The following is a 27,970-nucleotide window of genomic DNA, read 5'->3' on the forward strand; positions in this document are numbered from 1 at the left end:
GGTCACCAAAGATCACAAGCTGTAAAGAGAAAAGGAATATTACACGTGCCAATTGGTGAAGTGATAAATGACTAACAGAAAACATCAATGTTAACAGTGTTCCACCGTTAAGTACCTGCATGATGCAAAATAAATATTTCCATCACAATATATATACATAAACAAATGTATTTACCTGTCAATCCCCTGTAGCCTGAAAACCCTGATTCAAAAGTTTCGATTTCATTCTTCTGGTGCTGTATGAAGTCTTCCACTGCGACTCCTCTCACCTGTAACAGTAAAAAATCAATTTATAGGAAGACTGTGCCACTTCTTATATTGTTTGTAGCTTTGGACCCTGTTATGCCCTTAGGGATCCATTGGTTTACACCACACATGACAGTTACAAGTGATCATGAAAATACTATGATGACGACGAAATGGTTAAAAGAATAAGTCGAACACTATGCCTTATACTGGTTTTATACTTGAATAATACTTATGTTATGAGTAACATGATATGAAGCAATACTTGAATAAAATAACATGTGGTGGCAGGATATAAATTAAACCCCTAACAGAATTATATATGTTTCTGAATACATGAGTATGTAGGTAAATATACACTGCTGGACAAAAAAAAACCCACACCTTAATATTTGACATCTGAATTGCAATTACTTATGAATTACGCTCTCAGTTAAGTATTGCACAATTGAACATTATATTTGTTTTCTGTTGAATATATTCAGGTTTTCTCATTTCCAATAATTTCTGCAACATTTATTTAGCCTTTGAATCAGAAATAATTCTAAATTATGCTTTATCACAAAAATGCAAGTGTCTGTTTTTTTTGGTCCAGCAGTGTATTTGTGCACATATGTATTTATATATGAGTATATATGTGAATATGTCTGTATATAGATATGTATCTGGATATACTTCTGCAAATATTTTATTTGATTTATGCACTGCATAAAATTTGTACTATTATTATTATTTATGCAATTATTAATGTAGTTATGTTTTCTATCTTTCTTTCTTCTACTGATGTATCGTATTGTTATAATAGGTATTTATGAATTGTTATTATTCTATGTACAGTGGGATCCATGAGTATTACTGTGCAAATTGTCCATGACAATGGACATTTCCACTTTGACATGAAAAACGTTTTAAATCCATTCATTTTACAGATAATGACAGAAACATGAGACGTGCAAAATATCTCGGCGATATTTGTTTCGGTTCTTGAGAAACACGCCTTCAAACACTGCTGAAATTCACCTACTACGTCACGGATTTGAAAACGTCCTCTCCACAGACAGGAGGTCCTCTGACGTCATCACTTAGAAATGCGTGTAGGCGGGGCTTCTGCTCGTCCCGTCAACTTAGCATGAGTCGCGGAATCGACAGCAAATTCACTTGTTACTGTGTAAAACAAGTATCTTACAACTTCCAGTGCAAAAATCTGTGCTCCATTTATTGGAGATGAATTATGCCCTAGCAGTATAGTAGTATTTACCATAATTCAGCCACTCGGTAGAGAGTTTTCCCATTAGGGTGACAAAGCAAACCTTGTAACAGTCAATGGCTGAACACGTGAACAGCCTTGTTCATTGCGAATACGTAGGTTAGTTCTGACTGGCAAGAACTTAATGTTATAGGAATGCCTTTTCTGGAATTACAATTATTTTCGTCATAATATTTTCTTCACAAATTTTAAGATAATGCTTTTAGAACACACTGGTTTACACGCCAATTTCTACAATATAAAAGGTGATACGGTATAAAAAGGTACGGTGAGTTTTTAAATTTCCTGCAGTAAATGACAGTTTTCTTCAGTTAATATATATATATATATATATATATATATATATATATATATATATATATATATATATATATATGTATATGTATTGCAAATTTTTGTATTTAGCCTACTTTTACGTCGCTTTTCCGTTCACTTTGTTTAACCGCAACAATGAGAACGGATGGTTAATTTATTATGTATCATCTCTAACATCACATTTCTTCCCACTTTTGGCTAATCGCTACAATGAAGATGAATAACTACAAGCAGTATTCGAAGTCGGGATGCAGGAGTACACCCCCCCCCACACACACACACACATTACCACCAACTGCACAATCTAAGTATCACCCAAGCTGCCATGCTAAGAGACGAACTTTTTGTTCTGTCCCATCTCATTTTGAAAACATTTACTTGTCCCATCTCCTTTTATGAGACGAGACGGAACATGCCTCGTCTCGTGAGCAACACTAACATTAACAATAGAAGCATCCCCCCATGTAACAATTTCCAGTTCAATGAAATGTCACTCACAAGGAAACAGTCATGCCCAGGTCGAGAATCAAACCTGGAACATGCGACTTCCTCAGATAAATCATGAATTTTGTGTATAATAATTACAACGCCAGTTCATTCCTGGTAATTCTGAATCTGCAGTTTGGTTTGCATATATAAGTAGGATAATATTTAGTTTTCGAGGGCTGTACCATTGAAACGAGGAGTCAAAATAAAAATAATAAAAAGAAAGTGTTTTTTTTGTATTTATAATGATAAGCCTTTGCATACGTGTTAATTCTATATTTGACTTGAGACGAGAACGAGAATTGCTCTTCCAAACCGAGACGGATGTTTATAAATTGAGACGAGACTGTCAATGAGACATTTACAAATAAACGCGAGACAGACATTTACAACTCTCAACGAGAACGAGACCAAGGCTGCCATGTCTCGTCTCGATAAGATCCTTAGTGGTGAAGTTGTGAACCAACCAATTAATGAGTTCGGGGTAACGAGATGAGGCGGCTTTTTTCGCAGTACAAAATTCAAAGTAATTATATCGTACCATTTCAGTATGGGACATGAAGGTATGGGATATTGTTATGCACATGGACGTATATATAGTTCACGGGGGGGGGGGGGGGATGGATCAACATTTGGTATGATTAGGGTTGCTTTATTTCGTAAGTGAAAATCCAGGACACTGCTGGCCGGAAACTTGTTGGGCAGCATGGGGGGAGGGGATGTTGGACCCGACAAAGTTGTGTGTTTGTAGTCAGGAAGTCACGCTACTTAGTATTGATACTTTTCTGTTCATCTTGTGTCACTACGTTTTTAAGAACCAAATTTCTTTAATATGATTCGAGGGGGAAAAATAACTGATTTGACAGTCTCAATGCAGTTTCATATCGCAGAAATTTCGAAACTATCAGGAAATTGCAGATATTGGTCTGCAGTCCCATCTGGTGTGTGGAATTACGAAATTTCCTTCCCATCCGTATCCCGTCCTATACGTCTCTAATTTAAGAGAATGAAATAAGTCCGAAGGAATTTTTTATGAACAAGCGGATAGAACAAGGAAACTGGTAATTTTAGTGAACCAAAAAAAGAGGGGGGTTGGACCCGTTGAATCCCCCTTAAATACGCCCATGGTTATACACATTATTTCCTTGTAATGATTATACATAAACTAAGTATAGATATGTGCAACTAATGTAATCTTCTAGTGTATTTTCTCTTATCTGCACAAAAATATTTGATCATAATTTGCACAACAGAAATGGAACACAAACTGAAATTGCTTTATGGAAAAGAAAGTTAAATAGGCTTTATAAATAAAGTGAAGAATGTGAAAATTCCTATTTTGCACTACATAGGTTACGGTAAATATCGATAAATATAAGTTTAGAAAATATTTTTGAGTGTCTGGTCAGCAACCAATTTTATAAGCAATATTTTTCGCATGGCCTGAGAACACACACGCAGCTGAACCCTTTCATTTATCTTGCACGTGAGCAGCACGGATATTTCATAGAAGAATAATCATTACAAAGCATAGCTTTCCTTTCTCCTATCGCTCCTTCTTCCATTATTTAAATCGGTACAAATTTGTAAAACTGCTGCACGTGTTCGCTCACCGTGGGCTACCCATCCGGAACTGGACGCTCGAAGCAGACGACAAACGAGCTCTCCCTAAGGAGTGACGTAGTAACATGGCAGCGGCGTGTTTTCAGCGCAACGCTAGCCTCGCAACTTTGGAAGACTCGTTTCTGCCTTAAACTGGACGCAGAGAAACGCGAGAACTTGCAGGGGTCAATTTTCCAAGGTGTAGTTTTTAAAATTGTTGTAAAAAAAATTGAGTGGAAATGTCCATTTTCATTAATTTTTTTTTTACATCCTATGTGTTTTTAAGCGATTGATTTGTATGTATGCTAGTGCAGAAGTTGTCAAGAGCTTGTTTTGAGTTTTCTTTTAATTCTTGAAGCTCTTATTGGATCAAATTAAGCTCATGAACATGGTGATGGACAATTTGCACGGTAATACTAATGGATCCCACTGTACCACTATTGTAATTGGAGCCAGAGCTCTGTTATAGGTGATAAATAAATAAATAAAATAAAAGTATATTATTTAGAAATTAATTTTAGCATCATTACTACTTTGTAGCTAATATTATAGTTAAGATGTACGTTGATTGATTGATTGAAGTTTAATTTGAGTTCACTTTATGCACAGATAGGCTAATCGGGACGTGAGATTTGAGCCACTGTGTCTCCACTGGGTATCAAACCCGGGATCCTTTGATTACAAGGCAACCACATTGCACTACGCCACAGAGCCGTTTCTAGACGTCTTTGTGGTCTGTTGCAAGATGGAATGTCCAATATCAAGCTGGTTGTACACGATCAAATGACTCATGAACAAGTCGTTGAATTGAACGCTTAAAAGGAAATGACGTCAGAGAACACATCATTTTTCTCATTGGATGCAAGGTTAGGTCCAAGAATTTCTATTTGGGAACGGTTCTAAATAACGCCCTCTAAGCCTGACTGTCAACCAATCAGGGTACATGCTATTGAAATCGATTGGGAAAGAAGCACAGAGATACAGAATGCTATTTATTTCTATTCTTTGGTGAAGAGAAAGCATCAAAGCAAAGTGGGAAGTGTAAACCATTCTGTATTGATCTAATCGCAATTATACAAAAAAGAATGATGAATATTTCGACAGCAGTGACTAATGTGAAAATAAAATATATTTGACAAGCAACCGTAAAACATAATATTTTGTGTTGATTTTAAAGTGAAGCTTAGATAAACACAATGAAAAACAACTATCTGTATATCTGTGGAAATGAGATATTTGGTGTCTCGGATAACATTTAGGTTAATTAATACCGAGAAAATACGCAAACATCACAGTTCTTTCAAGTTTTTAATATGTCCTACATCTTGTTTGAAAATAAAATTATTATCTTTGTTACGGCTAATGGCTAGTCTATTTATTTATTTCCATGCCGTACACACTGCCACGTTTTGGTCAAATGTGAACTTTTCTAATTTTTCTTTGATCATGTACATGAGCAATTTCAGACCATTCAAAATTAGATTTCCAATAGCAACGCTGTTCAACGACTTTCAATTGTCGAGTTTTGCGTTCAATTCAACGACTTATTCGTGATTCATTTCATCGTGTACGTCTCCCCGATGGCGCAATGGTAGCGTCGTCGCCTTGTAATCAAGGGGTCCCGGGTTCGATACCCGTGGAGGCACATAGTGTTTCGGATCCCACTTTAAACTGTAGGACCAGTCCCGATTAGCCTTTCTGTGTATAAAGTCGCCTTAAAACAACAAATCAATCAAAAAATGTGATAGTGTACAGTGGGATCCACTAGAATTGCTCGGCAAATTGCCCATGGTCATTTTCATTAACACATCCTATGTGTTTTTAAGCGATGGATTTTATGTATGCTGGTGCAGAAGTTGTCAACAGCTTGTTTTGAGAAGCTCTTATTGGGTCAAATAAAGTGCACGAACATGTTGATGGACAATTTGCACGGACATACTCATGGATCCCACTGTACTAGGGGTGTGCGGGATCTCGAAAAGTCGGTACTGGGATCGGGAAAAAATTTTCCCGTCCCGATCCCGAGCAGTCGGGAAATACCGAATGGTCATTTTAAAAAGTCGTTGATTCTCGACGTTTTCTGCACTGTAAGTTTCTGGAACTTATCGAAAATTGTTAGTTTTTATTCCAAAAATGGAAATTGTTAGTTTTTATTCGAGAAATGCAAAAACAATCACTTAAAGTGAAAATGGCGTGCAGAATTCGAGATTTCCAGAGCTTCGGAAAATTTCGAACATTTTTCCGTCCCGAATGTCGGGATTTAAAAAAAAATTCCCGTCCCGACCCAAAAAATTCTGTCCCACACACCCCTACACTTTACAAACAGCTTTATACGTTGAGCTCTGTAACAACCCCAAACTGAAGGAAAAGGAAATAATTTAACGCCCCTTACCTTAGAGGGTTGGAGAAACCGCCTGGGGATGCGGGTGACCTCCTCGTCCATGGGACCGCCGAATCCAAGGCTGAACAGCACTTCCTCGGGGTTTGCCTTCCGAGACTCGAGCAGAGATTCGACGCTGGATCTGCTGGTGTGGGACGCTACCGAATGAGCGGAGTCGGACTGGAAGGAGGCCAACTGCTCGCGGGACTTCGCTTGGGCGAACACTTCCCGTCGGTTATCCGCTCGCCCCTCCGTCTGCAGGGGGGTTGACAGGAACTGTGGGCTGGGGGAAAAGGAAATAAAAAAACTCGGTGAACATTTTATCCTCCACGTTCAGCTACCGGTGCGATCGGAGAACCTACAGGGTGTGCGAAAAGTCACGCGCCGCAGGCCAAATCACACAAAAACACATACTCTGTCCCGGGAATATGTGGAGCAAGCCAACGAAAACAAGTCATCTGCACAAGAAGGGCTCGACCAATGAACACGTGAGAGGGGAAGCGAGTTCAGTCCCCTTCTCTGCCGTTCCTCCACAGATTCCCGAACGAGTGTTGGCCCGCAAGCGGAATCGCAAGTTGTTGATCACACGAGAACACAATCTGTAACTAAGGCCGGGTGCACAACGGCATGCCATAGCTCCACATTAAGTTCCTTGTGTACTGCGATTGCCCTGGGGCCCGTCAAGTATCTGAGCGACGTTCGCCAAGCAAGATTTTCGATCGTTGAGCAGACTTTACTTGACGCAGTTTGCTCATTGATCAAAATATCAGTGCCTTGCCTTTAAATAATCTGTGATCAATGTGGCTGCGTCGAGTAGACAAGATTTCGGTGTTTGAAATGCTCTTAATTATGGAATGGAAATAGAATAGTTGATGTGAACAAAACTGTCGAAATTTTCATTTTCACACACTTGCACAACTTTCCAAAACTACAGTGTATATTTACATTTAATATTTATTATTTGGAATAAACAACACTATTATTTTAATTCATTTACAAAAACTGGAATATTACATCACCTTCTGTTACTTGAACTTCCTCCCTAATTACGTTATATCGCAAGCCGTTCATCATAAATATTTCCTCATTGATCGCCACCCCGACATCCTCATACAGTTTTCCTCTTCTTCCCTTTGCCTCACGAGATGGAAACACAGAAACGCTATATTCTGTGGCTCAAACCTGTGGCGAGCAAGGTTCAAGTTCGCTCAGCGATCAAGTAATCAGCGCTCGCGGTGCAACGCCTATTTGGCCGTCAAGTAGCCGAGCGATCACGTTGCTCGCTGAGCGCTCAGATACTTGACGCGTCCCTGTTTAGACCTCGACGGGGAACGTACCTTTCTCTCATAGTGCACGACTTTTTGGACACCCTGTATTACCAAACCACAGTCAAAGGTGGAAAGTGACTATTGGAGCTAGGATTTTTACGTGCGAAGCAAGATTTATAATTTTGGACAATGCTTAAATAAAAAAAAAATAGTTGAAAAGCTGAAGCAATGTAAAGACTCCACGGAAAGTTCCATGTTGGAGTTTTGTCCTGGGCACAAATGCTCTTTGCGAGTGTCCTTTGTCAAATAGATATGATCTTAATTTTTCATCGTCACGATTACCGGAAAGGACAGACAAGGGTAAATAGAAATGTAAAGATTATCGGTGAGAAGAAGGAAGAAAAGGAAAGAGAGACTATCTTAATTTCCACAAATTCCATACATTTGAACAATACATTTAAAATACAACGGAAATACAGAAATATTATGATCACAACAGGTAGAGCATCAGCACTGGAGACAAGCTTGGAAACGATATAAAAAATGCAATAAAGTTCACGAAACATAAAAAAAAAGACTGCGCTAAAATACAAAAAGGGGTAGTCCCATGTGCAAAAAACCAAAAAGGTGCCCCGAAACAAATCTGAAAAGATCATGACTACTTTTGATGAATGTCCTGTACATTTTAATTGCAAAAACTACACATATTTCTGAAACACCCTGTATAATATATTTGCTTAACTGAACACTCACCTGCCACCGGAGACTCCGCCCAATCCATCATACAGATGACCGGCTGCAAAGAAAAAGAAGACTGAATAAATATAAACATGAAATAAATTACATCAATTGCATGCTTAATTCTACTTCATAATGTTAACAAGTAGTCATACATATTACAACTCAATACACCATCTCTCTTAACTGTTAATTTTTTGTAGCATTATGTTGATTTGATCTGGGCCTTGATGTAAAAAAGTACTAGGGTACGTCATTAAAAAACAGGAGTATTACTCTAATTTCATGGAGATTTATGCACAACGAAAATGTGTATTTCGGGGACTCAAAATGGTTCCTTAGCAACACGCCATAAAGGTTTTGTGACCAGTGGCGGAACAACAGGGGGGCATTGCCCCCAACCTTGGTCGGAAATGAGTTCTATATTCCTTTTCCGGAATGTCTGGAGTAAGAGAACGCGAACGCGTCCTTAGCGTACGTTGCGGCTGTGCGCCTCGTCCAATGAACGCGCTGAGGGGAGGGGACCGCGCGGGAGGGGGCGACTCGACTGGTCCAGTAGTTCTGTAGCACCCTTCCCCACCTAGTCTGGCCCCGCCCACAAGCTTTCGCCTCTGCGCGTAGCTACTCCAGACATTCCGGAAAAGGAATATAGGGGGGCAAACATTGACGGCCAAGTGTACCTGCAGGGGGAAATTACCGCCCAGAACTTCAAATTTTATGCAAATAAAAATACTTTTCGTAAAATTTTCTTGCCGCTTCGCTTGCAATAGCTGCTTTTATTAGTCTTATCAAGTTCAGAACCGTAGCTAGGGAACGGCGGGAGACGGCCCTGAGTGCCGATCTAAATGAAAAAAAGGTTGTAAAATCGAATGATTGATTTGTGTTTTTTAAGTCTACTTTATGCACAGAAAGGCTAATTGAGCTTAAAGTGGGTTCCGAACCACTATGTGCCTCCACCGGGTATCGAATCCGGGACCCCTTGATCACAAGGCGACGATGTTACCACTGCACCATCGGGGAGACACAAAAGTTGTAAATGATATAATGCCATGGAGTTCCGTGAAATTATTTGTGCCCTATTAAATTAATATTGATTTCAGCCTGCAAAATACGTAATTGGATACAAAAAAATTCTTCCTCGCTTCGCTCGCAATTTATGTTTGTTCGCTGTAATGCATTGTAAATCACCAGAAAGAGAAATAACACTTGTCTTAATTGATTTTCTTTTAAATGCATGAACAATTGTTTGGGGGAAAGAGAGCGTGCACATTTGAGAGACAATTTATGTCATTTTTGCTGTTGGTTTATTGTGAGATGGATGAATTGGTTGTGTAATGTATTTAAATAATATATGCTGTATATAATATTTATTAAAGAAACTTTGACTACATACACAATTTAGTGTACACGGCTTGGGCATGGATGTTTGCGAGTATCCATTCATGATTTTCATTATGCCATCACTCATCCTTATCTCCGAAAATTAGCCAAAAGTGGCACAAGAGGCGAAGTAAAATAAAGCAAATCAATAATAATAATAATAATAATAATATAACAACATTATTAGTAACATTATTTTCATTAACATTATTATTATTATTGGTACGTTTATTTTGGTACTTGCCTCCCCCAAGACAAAAATTCGTGGTTGCGCCTCTGGTCGTGACGCTCGAGCAGTATGCACCTGCACAGTAGCTCGTACAACATGGCCACTCACTGTTGACTTGCACCGTAGAAGTGTCATTAGTTTTTTGTGGTCAAAAGGAGTGAAACCATCTGAAATCTACAGCAGATGGAAGGTTCAGTACGGAGACAATTGTTTAAGTCAGGGAATAGTGTACTAAATTAACGGATTCACTGCCTCAGTTGCCATGCAAACTGACCTTCCACTCCGGTGTTCGTCACTGACATTTCGTCTTCCGTTTTTAAAAATGGATCTTTCCACCCATTCACAAACCCCCCCTGACGTAAACAATTGTCTCCGTACTGAACCTTCATTCTGCTGTAGATTTCAGAAGATTTCACTCCCTCTGACCACAAAAAAACAAATAACACTTCGTTGCTCTTCTACGGCGCAAGTCAACAGTGGAGCGGCCATGTTGTACGAGGTACTGCGCAGGCGCATGCTGATCGATCGTCACTACACCTTTATGGTGCGTTGCTAAGGAACCATTCTGAGTCCCCGAAATACACATTTTCGTTGTGCACAAATCTCCATGAAGTTTAGAATAAAATTCCTGTTATTCAATGGCTTACCCTCGTATGAAGGGGAGGAGATGCAATTTTACAGATTAAACAGGGTGAAATATTGTACATAAGTGGGAACGAAAAATGTACACCATTCTCTAATACTCTGTTTATAGGAGTCTATAATAACAGTAATAATCTCAAACTACAGGTGGAAATATATTCTATTCCAGAAGTCCTGGCTTCGATCTCAGGCGGAGGCACATATTACACACACAAAGACACATACAGTAGAGCGTCGATCATCCGAACGTCGGTCAACCGAACGACCGCTTAACCGAACTGTGTACTCGCTCGCACCTGTTACTCTCCCACCCTACCGTCCATCATCCCCCTCACTCCCAAACCAAGTTTCCCACAGTAGTCGCCGCACTGAGCCACCGCTGGCGGATCATTGCTTCTAATGGGGCCTTCATAAGGCGCTGCTGACCGGCCAAGCCGCCAGTCGCTGTGTTTCAACAATCAGCACACTTCTGTCGGTGTATGTATTGTTCATGCAAAATGCGTATGTAATATGTACATATTTTTGTTTAATAAACTGTACCACATACTATATATTCCTACTAAAGTTGCCTTTGTACGTTACTTTGTAATACATACTTAAAGAGATGCCTGTTTTTATGAATAAATTTACTGTACAGTACTTCTTTTTGGCAAATAAACATGTACAGTTCGATTATCCGAACAAACCAGTTTTCCGAACACCCATGTCCCCCAATTACTTCGGATAATCGACGCTCTACTGTATTTATATATATATATATATAGAGAGAGAGAGAGAGAGAGAGAGAAAGAAAGAAAGAAAGTAGGGAGAGAGTATTTTACTTCGCTTTTCTGCCACTTTTGACTAATCGCGAAGATGAGGATGAGTGACGGAATGATGAAATTGATGAAAGGACTCACAAAGAATAGTGACCCCTGGCGTCGTAGTCCCCTGTGCTAACCACTTCGCCACGGGGGCTGGCAGGAACTTATAACTTGTCAATTGACGCAAATATCCGGAGTGATCCTTTCTCAAAACACACAAAAATATCAATCTACCTTTCACCTAGTACACCCTGGACTGCATTTTGCACACTACCGAGGCTCTAGCGTCTGGATTCACAGCCAGTAGAATCCTCTGTGTGGCTCTTGTAGTGTCGTTCATGTATGTTTGTGATTGTCCCTTCATTATCATCATTCATCCTCATCAAGATTAGCCAAAGGTCACAGAAAAGAGAAGCAAATTAAAGCAACTAAATCAAATCATAAAATAGACACGAATATGCTTAATCTTTTTGACTCCATTAACAAATTAAAATGCATAAATCCTAATGATGCATTTTGGTCCATAAGAAATGCATCAACTGAACAAATCAGCCAAAATTTCACGTTTAACTGTCAATTCATACATTGAAATGATTAAACCTTGAAACCACTTCAGAGTCTTTCGTGTAGCGGATCGGACTACACTTTAAACTGTAGGTCCACTCCCGTTTGAGCATAAACTGAGATATAAGCCACGCAACTGACAAACCTGAAGGAGTTTTCCCGAACCAATCCGAAGAATGCTTGGGTGGTACCTTTAATGGACGTCACATCCGTCCATGTCCTCTTTCAATTCAACCCAACACCATCTCATCTCCACTACCTGTCGTCCTGTACAGTGGGATCCACTAGTATTGCTCGGCAAATTGTCCATGACTATTTTCATTAATTTTTCTCTTACATCCTATGTGTTTTTAAGCGATGGATTTTTAAGTATGCTGGTGCAGAAGTTGTCAACAGCTTGTTTTGAGTTTTATTTTAACTCTTGAAGCTCTTATTGGGTCAAATAAAGTGCACGAACATGGTGATGGACAATTTGTATGGCAATACTCATGGATCGCACTGTACAAAGTAAGATAGTCCGGAGAGTGAGTTCCTGAAACTCATAAATCGAATTTTATTCAGATCGTCGGGGCGGTACGCACCGCTGCAGAATGGTAGAGCTCTCGTTTGAAAACACTTTGGTGCTAATTTTATTTATCGATTTCCGTTGCAGCGGAGTTTCTCGCATCCGAATACAAGTTTCGGGCCATCAAACACGTACACTGTTCGGGCGGCTGACAATTCACGACCACTGTAAAACACACATCGACTATTCAACCCTGAAGTTAGGAAGTCAATTTCAACGGACAATAAATTCACAGGGTTTTTATCGTGGGAAGGCAGTTCACTGTGTAACAGTGATATGCACGCTCTGTGGGTACCAATTCAAAATCTGCAATGATGTGTAAATATATAATACAGTCACAGACAAAAGTTGGCGAGCCCTGTAAGTGAGGCAACCCAGAACACACGAGTTGACACGATTCAAGGATATAATGGCTATGGTAAAAGAGGACGTTTTTACTTTTAAATATTCCATTTTATTGTCTACTAGCTGATACCCCGGCGTTGCCGGGTATTTATTTATCTTGTATTAAGACAGGAAAATAATGAATTCTAACTATAGTGTAAAATGTAACAAATTTTAAATGTGATCGTGAATGTCACCAATTAGCTTAGCGACTCCGAAAACTATGGATTCGACACTAATCTAGGTCATTTTTGACATTTTATTTTTCATCCCCTCTCATCCCCCATGCCGATAGGTGATGAACTTGGAGTTGAACCGCATTGGGAGTGTCACGAAAACTATGGATTACATTCGCAAAACAGCCTGAATGTTAGACAACCCGAGAAACACTATCGTTGTGCGGATTGCATAGAGTCACGGATGTCTGTTTCTTCGGAATTTAATATCGGTGTTCTCGATTATTTTTACATGTCACCCCTTCCGCCCCCACCCCTAGGGGTGCCAGGAGTGTCTTACCCCCACAGTATTTATTTCCAGGTTGCAAGTGATACATGTACAAAGTTTGGATGAAATCGCTCCAGGCGTTCGAGAGTTATTGCTGAACAAACACACATACATACATACATTATATATATATATATATATATATATATATATATATATATATATATATATATATATATATATATATATATATATAGAATAGATAGAAAGAATAAGATAGATTATGGAAAATGTGATGTGCTTGTATTTACATTTTTGTTATTTAGCGTCGCATTACAGCCACTTTTGTTTAATCGCGAGTGTGATGAGAGATGATGGATTGATCGGTTTGGTTTATCTTACTTCGCTTTTCTGACACTTTTGAAGATGGGGATGAGTGATTAAATTGATGAAGGGACACTCGGAAAGAACATTCCAGGCCCAGGCTGGGACTCGAAGCCAGGAACTTTGGTGGCGAGTTAAAAAAAACACAGCACGTAACGCGTTCGATAACCGAACAGGAAAAAATATTAGATATCCTATGTACAGTCACGGACACTGAATTTCCACGAAGATATTTGACACGAAAAATCGAGTTTTGACCCTAGTGTCGAAATAACAGCTTAAGTGCCTTTTCAGAGGCTAATTAAGCATAAAACTGGAAAATGACTTATAAATTTAAATTGGTTACAAAACTAGGGAAAATGCGAAATTTTGTCAAAAAAAGTTGAAAATGTTAAGTTTTCCATAAAACCCAAAGTTGGGATCAAAGTGTTGAAATGCGAGAATATATAAGCTTTATTGGCTCAGAACTGTGTAATAATTCGCTTGTAGCGCGTTCCTGTCAGCGGGCGGAGGGAAGCGAGGCGATGCGATAATGGTTTGGAGAAACCCCCTGCTCTCTCTTGCGTCACCCACGGCGTAGCTTTGAAACTCGTTTTCTACACATCCCAAACCAGAGACAATTTACAGAAAAATATTGGATTATTACACAGTTCTGAGGCAAAAAAGCTTACATATTCTCATATTTCAACATTTTGATCTCAACTTTGGTTTTTATGGAAAACTTAACATTTTCAACTTTTCTTGACAAAATTTCGCATTTTCCCTAGTTTTGTAACCAATTTAAATTTATACGTCATTTTCGAGTTTTTATGCATAATTAGCCCTTAAACCCTGTAGCGTCCGTGACTGTACATCTTCAAATGGGGACTATAGGGAAGGGTCAGCACATACAGCTTAATGTAGGCAGATGGTACTTAACGTGCATGAAGGCGGTGGATTGTAACAGGACACGGGGTGTAAGGGGTGGTGGCTCCTTAAGAAGACACCCAAATGTCAATATCACTTTCACGTGGTAAGTACACCTTGCACCGCATTTTGCAGACTAGCGAGGCTCTGGCGTCTGGTCTTATGGCCAGTATAATCCTCTATGGATCTTGTCCGTCTGTGTTTTTGACTGTCCCTTCAACCATTTCATCATATCGCCATTCATCCTCATCTTCGCAATTAGCCAAAAGTGGCAGAAACGCTAAATGAAATAAATCCATTCATTCATTCATATCAGGACAACGCGAGGAACACAATATCCCATCCATGTTGAAATATTCGAAGGTCCTTTGAGATCATCCTCGAACGTTATGCCACGCGCCGGTGAGCTGTGTGATGCGGGTCGCTTGACTGCAAGGGGTTGGCGACCTTAACATCAAGTCAATTCTGCTCGTGACCGTACATTGGTAATTGATAGGGAGACAAATTTATGGTAAATAAAAACTGAGGAGAGCGGTAAATAAAATGTTAGATCAGCGGTATATACCAGCGGTGGAAAAAAAAAAGAAAACAGACTAATCTTATCGCTGCTACAGCTAGCAAGTTCAATGAAACTGGAAGTTCAGTAGACATTCGGGGGAAGAAAGGAATGCAGCTTGACAGAGAGCGAAGTTTTCGAACTGAGATTATGTGCATGGGAAATCCCAATTTGCGGAGTCTTCCTGTTGTGATCGAAGATAAAACGTTCTTCAGCTGCAAGTGGTAGGAAACTTTAGGCAAACGTTTCGTTACAAATCGACAGTTTGCGCGCACAACCTCGATTGCCGGTTTTTGCGTGTTTTCTACTTAATTTGATGTTATTTCACGGTTATTTCGCGAAAAAGCGTTCATTTAGTGGAAAAGCACACATTACTTCGCGAATAAAAGTCATGCATATTTCATCATTGGGGGTGTAATTACGTCCAGAATGTTCAAAATTGCATCTTTTTTTCACATTTCGCGATTTCGCGCATCGCGAAAATTCAATGTCCCTAGTAATTGAGCACCAATATTTGCACGAATCTATCGAGGTCAATTTTGAATCGATCAATAGTACGTTTGAAAGTAGCACTATAAAATGCACAAGTAGCTCTTTTATGTAGTCAAGAAGGGGTTTCAAGAGAGAGTGAATTATCACACATCATATTGAGCACCGTCTACTGACGTCAACAAGGATTGCTTTCGTTGCTAGGTTAGGCACGTTAGGTTTGGGACTCTTACCATAACTATACGATAAATACACTGCAATTTTTCGGGGCTTCACCAAAAAGGTGTTAAGCTAAGAGACCTAAACCTACACGCCTTACTTAAGAACGAGAACATTTATAATGACGTCAGTAGACGAAGGAGCTCAATACGGTGTGCGATAAGGAGACACGGCAAATCGATAGATTGATCCATCCGAAAGCACGCACAGGTTTTCGAAACTTCGTTATTATTAAAATAAACTGAAAGGGGGGAGGGGGGTCAGCTTAAGGCTCATGATGGGAAAAACTAATTTCGTTGAGCCTCTTGCCTGTCAACTGCAAACTGACGTAATTCGTTCAAGATGGGTTTAATGGAGCTGAAGATTTGCAATGGAATCTTTACACACCATCTGAACGTCCAGCGAACGAAAAATATATTGTTTTCCTAAATGTATGTATGCATGTTCATGTTACTCGTGACCTTTAGATCTAATTTTTCGATTACATGATAAAATATAGTACTTGAATAAACTCAATAGTCAGGCGAATACATAGAACATATTCAAATTTTATAGTTTTCGCTATATATAAGTGAAAAATTATGTATTGTGGGCACAGTAGTAGTATACGCCGTATGGTACCGAGACGACAAATATGAAAATATACCAAATTGTCCTAACAATCAATGGGGTCATAAGGTTTTTTTAAATTTTATTTTGAATATTTAGTGTCGCTTTTCTTCCACTTTTGAATAATCGCGACGATGATGAAGAGTTTGGTTTATTTTGGCTAAACGCGAGAATCAACGATGATGTGCTTAATTTGATTAAGAGGCACTCACTTAGAACACCCGTAAACAGGGCGGAATTCGAACCCAGGACACCTGACCTCGTAGCGCGATGTGCTAACCACTACGCCACGGAGGTCGGCTCTCTATGAGCAACATGCAACACAACAAACAAAAGAAGAAACAATTCAACTGAAGTCTACGATACTGATTGATTTGGTCTATCTTACTACGCTTTTCTGCTGCTTTTGGCTAATCGCGAAAACGAAAAAAATAATGATGGGACAAAGAACAGCCATGCCCAGCCCGTGACCCTTGTCAGACATCTACGAGGGGCGCTCTCACTGCTCCTCACATCGCACCCCTTCCTCCATGACTTCGGTCTTACAGCTAACTGCAAGTCTGCTTAAACTTGTAAAGAACTGATCACGTTTTTACCCTTTTTAATTCAAGCAGTAGGCGCAGAAACACGTGGATCAATACTTTTCCTGCAATGTAGGTCGCGAAACAGCAAAATCCAATTTTACCCCTAAGGTTACGGTGCAAGGGTTCGAAATGAAATTCGTGAGCGCATTCTTATTGAAATTCACTCAGATTGCTTCCTCTTGATTGGGAGAATCCATTGAAACGAAGGCACGCACAAGGTCCTCCATCAGCGCACATCACTCCAAATGCATTCAACTAATGAAGTCTTCTCCGCATTTGCCATCTAGAAAATGGGCGTTAATGACTTACTCCAATAGCGGCAGGTACAGGGTGATTCAAAAGAATCTTTAAATTTTCAAATTGACACAGTTTTCTTTAATGTAATGCAAAGCAGAAACGTACTGTACGTAAATAGAAAGGAAAACTCTCAAAGTTTAATTTCAGTGAATTCTCTTTCAGTGAAAACTGCGACGGTGTGGAGAAGGTGTTTTGGGTGATGAAACCTGGCAAGAGTTTGAGTTTATATTCAAGTAAACTTAATGCGCAGATAGGCTAATCGGGACTGAAGCTACAGTTTAAAGTGGGATCCGAACCACTATGTGCCTCCATCGAGTATCGAACCCGGGACCCCTTGATTACAAGACGGAGCCAGTCTTCAGAAGAGTGCATCAATTGAAATGAAGGTTTTTCACTTCCAGTCGCGTATAGTATTAACCACATTACTAATATTAATATTTTGCAGTATTGAAATTCACTGGAGAGCCATGTCATCATGAAATTTTAAAGATATTTTCTAATCACCCTGTATAATGAATTTCTCTGCATTTTCTTTCCTTTATAGTTTCATAGTTAATGATAATTTAATGAATACTATTCGTTACTGACTTTGATTGATTTGATTTACTTCGCTTTTCTGCCACTTTTGGCTGTTAGCGGAGATGAGGAAGAAAGGTGATAACGTATTAATCTATAAGCTCTGGATGCTTCATGTTGACCAGGGCATTGACTTGTTTACTTCAGTTGTCTCAACCTCTGTGGTATGTAAATAATGCACAGTGTTGTGCTATGCAAACCTCCTGATGTATTCAGGATATAGGAAGTTCCACCAGGTTTATGGAGTCAGCTGCTTGCAATATAGGGAATAATAATCACGATTCGGCATGGAGGAAGGTCTCCATGGCCTGGGTGATATAGATGTGAGACAGACTGAGAAGGGACTAACTTTGGATTGGGATTGTGGAGAGAGAGGAGCTTGGAGAGAAAGGACTTGAGGGAAAGTGAGGCGAGTCCTGGTCAACGAGCAAGGAAGCCTAGAGAGGTCTTAGTTTTATTTTATTCGACGTTACTTTGAATTTATCATCACTCTTCAGATAGACAGGTAATTATCCTAACCCAGCCATGATTCAGGTTTGAAGGTATAAAACCGAATGAGTGAACATTGTCTTTTCTAGTTGTTAAGCTGTTTAGTTTTAGTTGTGCCTTTCGCACTGCCAAGCATTTGACTTGTCATGTCAATGACGAGTGCTCTCATCATTGAGGATGAATGATGAATAAGCAACATCACCCATATTAATGGTTAAGGTTTTTGGTTCGATCACACGAACCACAGAGTTCGTTACGACAAGATGAAATAGGTGAAAGAAATTTATTGATTTTTGTTATTTATCGTCTGTTTTCTGCCACTATTGTCTAATCGCGAAGTAGAGAATGAGTGATCACTATCGAAAGGATTTTAAGGTGCAAAATTATGGTCGGGAAAGAGAAAACGAGGTTCTGAAAATGCCTTTATTCAATGCTCTCTTTTGTGCGCCTTCTGTATATAATGCGCGCGGACCGCAGAGAGAACTATGGTTCTGCCGAATAGGTTTTGTTGAAGTTTGTGTTTTCTGTCGCGGGTTTTGCTACATTATCTTTGGAACTATTGTGGCTGCAATGATTATATTGTACCATTTTATAGCTCTCGTTCTGTTCTACAAAATGAGACTAAGGATTTTATGTAGCTGCTCAAGAAGAGTGAAAATAATTTATTTTCCTGTCTAATCTTTTAACAAAACATGAAAGAAAAAGGTGCTGAAGCATGGAAGAGGGGGTAAAAAGGGGATAATTCCCTTATCTTACGAAAAGGTGCAACAAAGTGTGTTCATTTTACTTGATTTCATGTCCTAATATACATATCTCAAACGATCGGTGTGAAAACAGCTATATTTTTGGAAAGGTGCTACACATTAAAATCCCTTCCCTAGTGATCATATGATGAAATTGATGAAGGGGCACTCGAAAAGAACACCCATGCGGGATTCGAATCCGGGACTTCTAGCGTCGTAACGAGATGTGAAAACCACTCCGCAACGGAGGTGGGCTGGTCAAGGACAATCACGAACACACACGGAGGATTATACTGGCTGTGGGTCCACACACAGAAAACTACAAGGGTTGGATAAAAAGTAATGGCAACACTGGTATAATTGGTACTTGACTGTATTGGCAGAGGAGCACGTGTTACATTCCTTCAAAGTAATCGCCCCTCATCTCTACGACCTTCTGTCACACGTATGGAAGGCGTCGTACACCGTCAGCGCGTCCATCTCTGTCGATGTCCCGCAGTGACCGCCCTATAGCACGTATGATGGCTTCGCGCGTGTCGTAGTGCTTCCCGCCCAGTGGTTCCAATCACACGGTCTCATACCGGTGAATACGGCGGATGTTCCAGTACCTCCCACTACCAGTTATGCAGGAGCGCTGTCACATTGTTCGCAGTATGACACCTTGCATTGTCAAGCAGGATGATGGGACACCGTGCCGTCGCTTCCTTCTTAATGCGAGACGAAGGTGGTGTTGCAAGAAGGTGCAGAAGTAGGCTGCGTTGACCGTCTGCCTGAGAGACGTTGTTCTTCTTGCCTAAACGTATTGTTAGGACGCTTCCACTCTCGTCCTCTACTTCAGAGCACTGCTGTTTTTGACTGAATAACATACAATCGCTCCCACTCACTATACTTCCTCGTCTGACATTCCTTTATCAACCACGAAACGCTTGTGGCGCTGTGACTACCCCTTTCACGGGACAGCAGTGTTGCCATTACTTTTTATCCAACCCTTGTAAATGCATCATATCGATTGATGCACTAAAGTGTGTTTTATAGCTTCTTCAAAGAATCAGATTCACATTTGATGCATTTGGGTGCATTTTTGTATGTCGTGACAGAAACACCAAAGTGTATCATTTGATTCAAGTGAGGATTCCTTTCAGTCGAGATGCACTTCAATGCATCAGTTGATGTTCCTTGATGCACCTTCCTGCATCATCGAAAATGATGCATTCTGGTGCATCAAAACGCATCAAGGTACATCGAAACGCATCAACTGATGCATTGAAGTGCATCTCGACTGAAGGAAATCCTCACTTGAATCAAATGATGCACTTTGGTGTTTCTTTCATGACACACAAAAATGCACCCAAATGCATCAAATGTGAATCTGATTCTTTGAAGAAGCCATAAAACACACTTTAGTGCATCAACCGATATGATGCATTTAGTTCTCTGAATGCAGGCGCCAGAACCTCATTTGCCTACAAGGAATGGGGAGGTTTGCACCTTTGATAAACTTCATAACGAGCCAGGAACATTTCACCCTCGCTCTCAGCGCGGTCGCAGAAATTATCACAACCTTCATGCACCAAGGGGAGGAGGCTTCGTTTGAGTTCAACCCCCTTTAGTAAGGAACCCCCTGCCAGGCACAGACGGAGCGACATTTCATATTCCGCACGATTCCTCCCCTTAATTAAAGCTTACATCTTTTTAATTATGAATGCCTTACGAGATTTCATTCTCAAGAGGAAAGTTTTCAAATTAGCGTTTGAAAATTCTCAACAATTCCAGGGCAAAATTAGGCTCAGCTGTAGTACTTCCAGACAACCAGACTTGCCTGGACAAAAGAACATAACATGCATGTGACACATAGGTTTAGTGTGGGGTTAGATCTCTTACGGCTAAGAAGTAAATGACTGATACTGGGTAAACCCCAGAGCCAGTTACGCACATATAGTGACGAGGAAATTCATGTGATCACTTGTACACCCCTCCCCCGACCGCCACACACACACACATGGGAATCGAACCCATCTCCCCGTCGCAGTCGAAAATCGTAAAGACTGGATGTTACAGGCTTATCACAGGAGTGAGTAACTTGGCGGGGGCAACAGGGGAGCACTTCCCCCAGCCAAATTCATGTTTATGAAAATTTACAAGTAAATTGTACTTTTGTTAACCTCCTGGAAGTTGAGGAGTAAAATTACGAGTAATTTTTTATGGTTTTGCAACTGTAACAGTTATTTATCAAAATAGTCCTGGATGATATTTTTATGGGCTATGCGCTTGAAACCCTTTCGATTCTGCCCCTCCAAAGTTACGCCTATGCGGCTTATCATTGCTTTTCAGAGCCTTAAGTTCAATTTATGCTCAAACTACGCTAATCGGGACTGGGCCTACAGTTTAAGGTTAGTTCCCTCCACCGAGGATCGAACCCGGGATTTCGGTTAAACAATTCTTCAAAATTCTGGCGCACACATTCTTCTGTAAAACATATTTTCGAACAAGAAGCAAATTAAGCTTTTAAACAACGTGTCAAGTTGCGAAACGTGCGAATTTCTTTTAGCCTTGGCATTAAGCAAGCTGGTGTCCTGTGACGTTCTAGCTTCTTCAAGATGGTATCACTGCGGCAAATGAAAAGAAAGAATTCGCATCATTTTCTAGTTAAGTACATCAATTACTCCCAAATCCGTGGATGATTACAACGCTAACTCCTGACTGCACGGATTTATTGGCAAAAAAAAAAAAAAAAAGTTTAAAAAAAGTGAACAAGCACTGAGGGATGAGCAAGGACAACAACACAACTCGTCGGATGTGAAGAGACGATACACGTAACAGAACTAAGATCGGGATTCGACCTTCAGAGGGAACGAACACTGAGACGACATTGCGTAACAAGCTGTGTTTTCTTCATTTTGTTTTTCTCCCTGGTGAACAAACACATCCTCCCATTCTATACTCTGTCCCGGTTATTTCTAGAGCAAGGCAGAGAAGGTGAGGGAATCGAGTGGCAGAGCGAAGCAGTACGCGCTGCTGCGGAGGCTGGTAACTACAGTCGCTTTCCCCCACCACGCAATCCCATTCCCTCTCACGTGTTCCCGTCTGCTTCCTCCAGAGATAGCCTGGGTAAACTATAACTGGAACGAAACACCTGCACTGTACATTTCTGCAGGGACCAATGAACACTGAACACTTATGCTGGAACAAACACTTGCACTGAACACTCATGCTGGAATGAACACTTCCTCTAAACACTTATGCTGGAACAAACACTTGCACTGAACACTCATGCTGGAATGAACACTTCCGCTGGACATTTTTGCTGACACAAACACATCCACTGAACACTTGTGCTGGAACAAACACTTCCACTGAACACTCGTGCTGTAACAAACACTTCCACTGAACAGTTATGCTGGAACAAACACTTCCACTGAACACTTATGCTGGAACAAACACTTCCCCTGGACATTTTTGCTGACACAAACACATCCACTGAACACTTGTGCTGGAACAAACACTTCCCTTGAAAATTTTTGCTGACACAAACACATCCACTGAACACTTGTGATGGAACAAACACTCCCACTGAACACTCGTGCTGGAACAAATACTCCCACTGAACACTCATGCTGGAACAAACACTTTGACTGAATGCTTACGCTGGAACAAACACTTCCACTGAACACTCATGCTGGAACAAACATTTCCACTGAATGCGTTATAATATTATAATAAATAGTTCCAACTTTTAAATTTAATCAACACATGTGCGTTAGACAATTATAATTTTCGAAACATGTACTGTAAAATATTTTCATTTGATTTGATGAAGTGCCAACTGCAGAGCCTACTCCCACGTGTTTTCGCCTTACTGCCTAAATCCACTGATCTTTCAATATCGGGTCTGTCTGAAAACGATGCATAGATACCCGAGAACAATTGTTTGTTCCCTATCTCATGTTGAAACCAAATGCCACACAAATATTGTCGCCTTTTCCGAAGACACTGCCTTTACACCATTGAATTCAATGTTACTCTTTTCAAAACCGGAAGTGAAGTCCCCGCCAGCCCCAAGGAAGCACAGACATGTAAACATCCGGTGAATAGCACCCATATCCTTAGAGAGACTGCTCTGCTCAATATACCAGATGAGTGAATATTGGGCACAACTGTATTTCTTTATCTTCTTACAATTCCTACCATACCGTTAATACATTATAAGATTGCTCTCGACCTTAACACAACTCGTTCAAACAAATCTTTGAAAGTCAGGAGGAAAGTTTACAACTGAATACTCGTGAAAACATTGACCTGTTCCTGCATTTTTCACTCAAATTTTCTTTTGGTTATTCTACTAAAATCCTAATTATCTGAACTTAATTTCTGCTACTATCAAAATAATGAGCGATGTTTTTTTGCTTTAATTTGAAATGAACTATTTCCATTTCCGGGGCGAGGGGGGTCGTGACAAAATCTCGCGACGGCCATAGACAGAGAATAATAATAACAATTTCTTTATTGAAAAAAGGACAATAACGTCAGTTCTGTATTATTGCCAAAGCTGCTGAAAATGAACCCTAGAAAACACTTGCTGAAGAGCAGGGCTATTTCCTCTGGTGAAGACTTGCTGAATCGCGAAGCTACAAAAATTCCTAAAGACTTGCTGAATCGCAGTTACAAAGATACCTAGAGAAGACTTTCTGAATCGCAGAGCTACAAAGTCCCCTACATAAGATTTGCTGAATCGCGGAGCTACGAAAACCCCTACAGAAGACTTGCTGAATCGCTGAGCTACAAATATCCTTTGAGAAGACTTGCTGCTCGCGAAGCTACAAAGACCCATAGAGAAGACTTGCTGAATCGCAGAGCTACAAAGATACCTAGAGAAGACCTGCTGAATCGCAGAGCTACAAAGATACCTAGAGAAGACTTGCTGAATCGCGAAGCTACAAAAATTCCTAGAGAAGACTTGCTGAATCGCAGTTACAAAGATACCTAGAGAAGTCTTGCTGAATCGCAGAGCTACAAAGATGCCTAGAGAAGACTTGCTGATTCGCAGAGCTACAAAGATACCTAGAGAAGACTTTCTGAAGCACAGAGCTACAAAGTCCCCTACTTAAGATTTGCTGAATCGCGGAGCTACGAAGACCCCTACAGAAGACTTGCTGAATCGCTGAGCTACAAATATCCTTTGAGAAGACTTGCTGCTCGCGAAGCTACAAAGACCCATAGAGAAGACTTGCTGAATCGCAGAGCTACAAAGATACCTAGAGAAGACTTGCTGAATCGCAAAGTTACAAAGATGCCTAGAGAAGACTTGCTGAATCACGAAGCTACAAAGACCCATAGAGAAGACTTGCTGAATCGCAGAGCTACGAAGATACCTAGAGAAGACTTTCTGAATCACAGAGCTACAAAGTCCCCTACTTAAGATTTGCTGAATCGCGGAGCTACGAAGACCCCTACAGAAGACTTGCTGAATCGTAGAACTACAAGATACCTAGAGAAGACTTGCTGAATCGCAGTTACAAAGATACCTAGAGAAGTCTTGCTGAATCGCAGAGCTACAAAGATGCCTAGAGAAGACTTGCTGATTCGCAGAGCTACAAAGATACCTAGAGAAGACTTTCTGAAGCACAGAGCTACAAAGTCCCCTACATAAGATTTGCTGAATCGCGGAGCTACGAAGACCCCTACAGAAGACTTGCTGAATCGCTGAGCTACAAATATCCTTTGAGAAGACTTGCTGCTCGCGAAGCTACAAAGACCCATAGAGAAGACTTGCTGAATCGCAGAGCTACAAAGATACCTAGAGAAGACTTGCTGAATCGCAAAGCTACAAAGATACCTAGAGAAGACTTGCTGAATCGCAAAGTTACAAAGATGCCTAGAGAAGACTTGCTGAATCACGAAGCTACAAAGACCCATAGAGAAGACTTGCTGAATCGCAGAGCTACGAAGATACCTAGAGAAGACTTTCTGAATCACAGAGCTACAAAGTCCCCTACTTAAGATTTGCTGAATCGCGGAGCTACGAAGACCCCTACAGAAGACTTGCTGAATCGTAGAACTACAAGATACCTAGAGAAGACTTGCTGAATCGCTGAGCTACAAATTCCCCTAGATAGAATTTGCTGAATCGCGGAGCTACGAAGACCACTACATAAGACTTGCTGAATCGTACAGCTACAAAGATACCTAGAGAAGACTTTCTGAATCACAGAGCTACAAAGTCCCCTACATAAGATTTGATGAATCGCGGAGCTACGAAGACCCCTACAGAAGACTTGCTGAATCGCTGAGCTACAAATATCCTTTGAGAAGACTTGCTGAATCGCCAAGCTACAAAGATACCTAGAGAAGACTTGCTGAATCGCAAAGCTACAAAGATGCCTAGAGAAGACTTGCTGAATTGCGAAGCTACACAGACTCCTAGAGAAGACTTGCTGAATCGCAGAGCTACAAAGATACCTAGAGAAGACTTGCTGATTCGCAGAGCTACAGAGAACCCTAGAGAAAACTTGAATAGCAGAGCTACAAAGACCCATAGAGAAAACTTCCTGAATCTCAGAGCTATAAAGGCTCCTAGAGAAGACTTGGTCAATCGCAGAGCTACAAACATCCCCAGAAGAGACTTGCTGAATCGCAGAGCTAAACTTGGCGGTCAATCTTCTCGAGCCTTATCTAGTATAATCAGTCACAGCTGGAACATAATCGGCTATGCAGTCCACCTTGGCCTGATCAATATCCGATCCACGTGTGTCCAGCTGGAAAGAATGGACCACGCGAGTCCTTGAACTGCCTCATTGTCGGAACGTCAACTCGAAGCGGAAGCTCATTCTCAAGAACAAACAGGAGGGGGTTAAGAGTGGCGGACACAGGCCATTTGACGAGTGGAAAGATACAATGGCATCGCGTTACGTAACGCTTCACAAAGATATCCGGATGCTAGGGGCGAAGGCACGAAGAATCACAGCTTCTCGGCGTCATCATCATCGCTCCCGAAGGCTGTCTGCCATACCTGTCATCACAATTTCTAAAGGCTGGTTTACACTAGTCGAGAGAGTAACCAGAGTGAGTAAGCCAGGGTGGGAGAGTAAATGAATTAATTAATTTTCGGGACGTTGATGCAAAAAATGAAAATATTAATCAGTGGGTCTCTAGAAACATCCTTTCTCGGTGTTCAATCAAAATTTGGAAATTTTTTGTCGACTGGTTCTCGAGATAATCGTGACCAAAATACCGAAAACATCCCATAAGCTTACATAGAAAATGCTCAGACCTTCGCCGGGGTAGGAGATCGCCTTAATACACACATACTATATAACTATTCTATGATTGACGACTGAGTTGGTGTTTTAGTCCACTTTGTGCACAGTAAGGCTAATCGGGACTGGACCTAGAGTTTAAAGTGGAATCCGAACCACTATGTGCCTGAAGCCTAGATAGTAAAATACTGAAGAAAAATCGATTAGAAACTGTGAATTAACCTGATTTAAAAATGAAGATAATGGCGATTCTGAAGTTGGCAACCTGAATTCTTAGGAGTTGGCAACCTCAATTCTTAAGAGTTGGCAACCTCAATTCTTAGGAGTTTTCAACCTAAATTCTTAGGAGTTGGCAACCTCGATTCTGGGTCATTCCATGTAAAATCAAGAACAATCGATTAGAAACTGTGAATTAACCTGATTTAAAAATGAAGATAATGGCGATTCTGAAGTTGACAACCTGATTTCTTGGCAACCTCAATTCTTAAGAGTTGGCAACCTCAATTCTTAAGAGTTGGCAACCTCAATTCTTAGGAGTTGGCAACCTCAATTCTTAGGAGTTGGCAACTTCGATTCTGGGTCATTCCATGTAAAATCAAGAACAATCGATTAGAAACTGTGAATTAACCTGATTTAAAAATGAAGATAATGGCGATTCTGAAGTTGGCAACCTGAATTCTTAGAAGTTGCAAGCCTGAATTCTTAGAAGTTGGTAACCTGACTACCGTTGGGATGGCAACATGGCTTCCTTGAATATGTCAAGAATGAGCCTAGTCTTCTCCCTTACTCCATTCCATAGTCTACTAGGATCAGGTGTCATAGTGAGCTAGTCCAGGTCTTAGACTCAGCAAACGCCACTGTTAAATACATATTTACACAGTGAGCCTAAAAGAAAGATAAAACGCCTCACAAATCGAGAACTGTTTGTTTTATAAGGAAGAATTTCGTACTGTTTTATAGAGAAAGTCTTCATGTTTACGACGTCCACTTTTAGTTTGTTTTCGTGGCGTCAGCATCACGTGAGCGATCTTGACGTCAGTCGAGCAATATGAGCGCTAGCCAGGTAGAAAAGGCTTTCGGTGTGCTTGAATACAACTGATATCTGCCTTGTTACAAAAGGGTCACACATAGAACATTTGTAACTTAGCCATGTAAACTTCAAGACATACACTTCCAACCATGCAAGTATTTCAGCGATATTATAAAAACTCTTGTTTCTGTAAAACTTTGGGACTGTATTTCTTTTAGGCTCACCCTGTATATGAGATATGTCCTCCTCCGTGGCTGTGCGGTTTAAGGTTCTGTGCTTTGGGGTCCGACTGCCGGACGGCATGGGTTCGAGTCCACCTGGGTTCTCGGCCTGTGTACAGGATCGGTGGCAACCCACCATCGTGAGGAAATTGGGCAGCTACGAGTGAGTGTAGCGTAACCCGGTCACGGATATCTCCTATAACGGCTGGGGGTTCGACGTGCTGACCACACGTCACCCCATTACTGATTGAAGATCTCCACACCGCTAGGTAGGATTGTGGGAGGGAGACTGGCAGTCGGG

The 27,970-nt window shown here is 40.7% G+C and overlaps 1 protein-coding gene across 1 annotated transcript in view; it reads right to left on the minus strand.

Moving 5' to 3' along the window:
* olf186-M (Ki-ras-induced actin-interacting protein-IP3R-interacting domain olf186-M) overlaps positions 1–27,970 on the minus strand; it is a 234,393-nt gene that overhangs the window by 63,901 nt on the left and 142,522 nt on the right. The window contains exons 5-7 of the mRNA XM_083143998.1: positions 8,318–8,360; positions 6,309–6,579; positions 176–269 (exon numbers count right to left, since the gene is read on the minus strand). Coding sequence (XP_083000124.1) covers positions 176–269; positions 6,309–6,579; positions 8,318–8,360 — 408 coding nt within the window. The remainder of the gene's footprint in view (positions 1–175; positions 270–6,308; positions 6,580–8,317; positions 8,361–27,970) is intronic.

The sequence above is a fragment of the Lepisma saccharinum genome, chromosome 22 (assembly GCF_977018435.1).
Source record: "Lepisma saccharinum chromosome 22, izLepSacc3.1, whole genome shotgun sequence".
In the NCBI taxonomy this organism is placed as follows: Eukaryota; Metazoa; Arthropoda; class Insecta; order Zygentoma; family Lepismatidae; genus Lepisma; species Lepisma saccharinum.